Source organism: Teleopsis dalmanni, chromosome 2 (assembly GCF_002237135.1).
Source record: "Teleopsis dalmanni isolate 2A chromosome 2, ASM223713v2, whole genome shotgun sequence".
NCBI classification, from domain to species: domain Eukaryota; kingdom Metazoa; phylum Arthropoda; class Insecta; order Diptera; family Diopsidae; genus Teleopsis; species Teleopsis dalmanni.
The window spans coordinates 142895804-142896575 of NC_051847.1; the positions used below are offsets into that span (position 1 = coordinate 142895804).

General features: G+C 26.7%; 1 protein-coding gene across 1 annotated transcript in view; it reads left to right on the forward strand.

The window, feature by feature from the left end:
- Window positions 1–562, forward strand: part of LOC119675871 — a 1637-nt gene extending 1075 nt beyond the window's left edge. Inside the window, exons 2-3 of the mRNA XM_038087090.1 lie at window positions 104–192; window positions 253–562. Of these exons, the coding sequence (XP_037943018.1) occupies window positions 104–192; window positions 253–562 (399 nt within the window). The remainder of the gene's footprint in view (window positions 1–103; window positions 193–252) is intronic.
- The last annotated feature ends 210 nt before the right edge of the window (window positions 563–772 follow it).

Here is a 772-nt window from a genome sequence, read left to right on the forward strand (position 1 = left end):
AAGAATAATTAACATAATATTAAGAATATTGATTTTATATTATTTTTACATATTTTTATTAAATGAAAACCTTTTAATTGCTGTCAACGTATCTTTTTCACAGCTTTCACCTGAAGAAGCTAATGAGAAACTTCTTTATGCGCTAAGCAAGTATGAAGAGGTCGAACGTAAGATAACTGGAACGCCAACTAAGTATTGAAATTCTTATAAAGATCATATATGGTATATGTTATGATAAATTCTTTCCAACAGTGTACATGGTAATCGTATCTTATATGAGAATGCCGAGGAGGTGAATATAGCTTTTCAATATATCGATAACACACCCAAGGATATTATACAATATTGTGTGTTTGTGCTGATAAGCAGAGTTGGAGAATGTGATGCCATTCGCACATATTGCAATACGTATTTACCAATAACACCACGCCCACTTTTAGATCGTGATACCATAGTCATATGCGATGGTCAAGTTAGAAGAGATAATCAAGTGGAACTTGTTGAACAACCATTGGAAGGAGAACAAACTGAACTTATAACTGAGGCCGATATTGCCAAATAAACAAATATTTTTCTATAATAAACACATTTGATATTATTTTTGAATTTATATTAAATAAATATATATATATTTTTTGTAATATTTTATGTTATTATTTATAAATTAATTAATTTTAAAAATTTTTTAAAATTTTTTGGTGTTTTAAATATTATCTTAATATCGACTTACTAAAAAAGGTCATATAAAATATTTTTTTGGTTTAAATTTATG